At 34.2% G+C, this 3,495-nt stretch overlaps 1 protein-coding gene across 1 annotated transcript; it reads right to left on the bottom strand.

The window, feature by feature from the left end:
- Window positions 1–475: 475 nt before the first annotated feature.
- LOC107871256 (chalcone synthase 2) lies at window positions 476–2,592 on the bottom strand. Its single transcript, NM_001325005.1, has 2 exons — window positions 2,415–2,592; window positions 476–1,506 (listed from the first exon to the last, which is right to left on the bottom strand). The coding sequence occupies exons 1-2, from the start codon at window positions 2,590–2,592 to the stop codon at window positions 476–478; spliced, it is 1,209 nt and encodes a 402-aa protein (NP_001311934.1).
- Between the last annotated feature and the right edge of the window lie 903 nt (window positions 2,593–3,495).

A 3,495-nucleotide genomic window follows, 5' to 3' on the forward strand; every position in this document is an offset into this window, starting at 1 on the left:
GCGCATCGTGCGAATATGTATACTAGTTTAATATAATTTGAATTTATTATGAATAAAATTTCATTACACACATCCTTATACCTCACACGAAACAACCGGTTAGAGGTACCATTTGTCCTCCTTTATTAAACAACTTATCTTTGAGCTACATTTTAGACAATTTTTGCTCCCTTTCTAGATGTTCATTTGTTGATGATGTATAGAAGGGTATTTTCTTCCTTCCTTGAGTACTAAAAATATTTATCACTTCAAATATTCATTGCTCAAAATTTAATTTCAAAATGTTACTTAAAAAGTTTGATTAAAACAAAACATTTAAATGTAGAAAGGAGGAGGAATGGACTTCTTTACACATAATATGCATTACAAATAACATTATTTGCAAAGTGCACTTAAAAACAAAGCAAATGCATGATATAACATAGCAAATAAAAGGTATTTAAGATTACAAAGATAATCAATTTAGTCACCCAGTTTATTCGAACTCTTTCTCTTGCACCCTAGGGTGCTCGAGATTAGTAGAGACACTATGGAGTACAACAGTCTCAACTGTAAGCCCAGGCCCAAATCCGAAAAGCACACCCCAATCAAGGCCTTCACCAGTAGTATTAAGTCCTTCTTTGGCTGAGGCCTTTCTCATTTCATCCAAAATGAATAGAACACAAGCACTAGACATGTTTCCATAGTCACTCAAGACTTGCCTAGTAGCTCGAAGTTTTTCGAGCTTTAGGCCCAACTTTAATTCAACTTGGTCGAGGATTGCTGGCCCGCCAGGGTGAGCGATCCAGAAGATAGAGTTCCAATCAGAAATCCCCAATGGTTGGAATGCTTCTATCAAACTCTTCTCGATATTCTTTGAGATCAATCCAGGAACATCTTTGAGTAAGTGAAATGTTAGCCCAACTTCACGAAGGTGACCATCTATAGCGCCTTCGCTATCAGGGAGAAGAGTTTGGGCCGCAGAAACAAGCTCAAACAAAGGCCTTTCAACCTCTGGTAATGGATCTGAACCTACAATGAGTGCGGCTGCCCCATCACCAAAGAGTGCTTGTCCAACCATACTATCTAAGTGTGTATCACTTGGGCCACGGAAAGTAACTGCAGTTATTTCAGAGCAAACAACAAGGACTCGAGCTCCCTTGTTGTTTTCAGCCAAGTCTTTTGCTAGTCGGATAACGGTTCCACCAGCAAAGCAACCTTGTTGGTACATCATGAGTCGTTTGACTGAGGGTCGAAGCCCAAGAAGCTTAGTGAGCTGGTAGTCAGCCCCGGGCATGTCCACACCACTAGTAGTGCAAAACACCAAATGGGTAATCTTCGATTTGGGCTGGCCCCATTCTTTAATAGCCTTTTTGGCTGCTTCTTTGCCAAGTTTTGGAATTTCAACCACCACTATATCTTGCCTAGCATCAAGAGAAGGAGCCATATATTCACAAATATTAGGATTTTCTTTAAGAATTTCTTCTGTTAAATGCATATACCTCTTCTTAATCATTGATTTATCACCTGCATTAAATGGAAAACATTAATTAAAGAAACAATAAGTTTCAAAATGTTAATTATGGTAAAAATCCTATTAAGTAAGATCAACAATTTGAACTAAAGAAAAAGCGTAGGTTCCTTAATATCCTTGTCTCACTCAAGAACTATATATAAAACTTCATAACACAAAAATTTATAAAGGAAAAAGGAAAAATAAAAACTTCTTTAGACAATTCAGAAACTTTTAATCAGTTTATTGCCAACAAGGATGTAAAAATAAACATGTACTACCACTTTATTTATATTTGAGGTTTCATAAATGAAGGAAAAAAACATCTTGGATGTGTTCACTACGAAGGAAAATACTTTCTATGGTAAATGTTATGTTGAAAAATATTTTTCAGGAAAATAAGTTGAAACTTTTTTTCATCTTTTTGTGTTTAGTAGGTAAGTACAAAATATTTATATACAATCAATGTGAAATACCATCGGTGAAACTTGTTTTCCTGTTTCCACTAGAAAAGTAATTTTCCTGATTTTTAAAGAATTTGTTTTCTTCGAGAAAATATTTTATTCAAATTTTGGTCAATCGAATATGAAAGAAATGTTTTTTTTTCCTCTCTACCAAATCACACCCTTACATAGAGGATTACTAGATATATAAATGAATGAAAAAAACAAAGTCAAACAAATATGAGTTATGAGTATAATTAATTTTAAACTGTTTAAGATCAATATTAAGGAATATCAACAATATTAGTATTAATTAAGGAATGTACTATAGGAGTTAAGTCAGCATCAAAAAGCATATCACATGGGACACAATTTAGGAACATGTATTTAATTATTTAGAAACACATATAATCCTCAAAACTGCATAGGTTATAATACTATATGATGCTAATTGATAGTATAATAATTATGTATCTTACACATGCGTTGAAATTTTTCCTTAAGCTCAGTCATATGTTCGCTATTAGTGATTCGAAAGTAATAATCAGGATAGGTGGCTTGATCAACACAGTTTGAAGGAGTCGCCGTGCCAATGGCCATGATGGTGGCTGGTCCCTTTGCGCGTTGTTCCCTTCGAACCTCCTCCACGGTCACCATTTTCGCCGAAAAAATGGTGGATTTTTTTTTATACTAAGGTTTTATGTATATGAAAAAGAAATAGCAACTAGCTGGTTATATATAGTGATGAAGATAAAATGAGGTGTGTTGTAGTGCACTTATAGTTTGCATGGGGTTTGGCTATTTATAAGAAGAAACTTTTATAACAAACTGGTAGTTAGTATTCACGTGGGGGGGCAACTTTTTTGGGCTTGGTTGGCACATGATATCACCTCACCACCACCACCACCCCCTCCTCACCCCAACCCCCATCCACCCACAATCAAGTAGGATCGAGCGCAGTGGTGGATTCAGAATATTCACTAAGGGATTCAAAAATAAACATACGAATTAATCGAAGAAAATTCAAAGTCATCTATATATACATAAAATAATTTAAATCATATATAAATTGTATAATTTTCTGTCGAAGGGAGTTTTGATGAACCCCCAAAGCTAAAGGTGGCTCCGCCCCTAGGGCCGAGGGGTTCATCCGAATCCCTTCAATGAAAAATTACACCATTGATATATTATTAAAATTATTTTTTGTATGTTTATATAGTAGATGTTAAATTCCATATGACTTCTTCATATGTTGGCTTCTTAGAATTTTGAATTAAAATTTTGGTTCCACCTCCCCACCCCTTTCCTTTTTTATTATTTTTTTGCTACTTTTGTCCCAACTTTCATTTTCCAACTTCTAAGCAATTAACCTTCAAAACAAGTTGGAGGTTTTTCGTCGAATTGAGAATTTAATTTTGTTGTTTTCAATATTTAAAATCTTATAGCTAGGATGCATTAACGAGAAAAATAATATTGAAGTTAAATACATCGTTAGTATCAATGACAGAGTCAAGAATTTTATTAAGAAATATCAATATATATATATATATATATATATAT

This window comes from Capsicum annuum, chromosome 5 (assembly GCF_002878395.1).
Source record: "Capsicum annuum cultivar UCD-10X-F1 chromosome 5, UCD10Xv1.1, whole genome shotgun sequence".
In the NCBI taxonomy this organism is placed as follows: domain Eukaryota; kingdom Viridiplantae; phylum Streptophyta; class Magnoliopsida; order Solanales; family Solanaceae; genus Capsicum; species Capsicum annuum.

Bases quoted from the DNA above. Each gene is read 5' to 3' on its own strand.
- LOC107871256 (NM_001325005.1), bottom strand. From the start codon at position 2,592: ATGGTGACCGTGGAGGAGGTTCGAAGGGAACAACGCGCAAAGGGACCA. The intron at 1,507-2,414 runs GTAAGATACATA...CATTTAATGCAG, and splicing joins GGAAAAATTTCAACGCATGT to GTGATAAATCAATGATTAAG.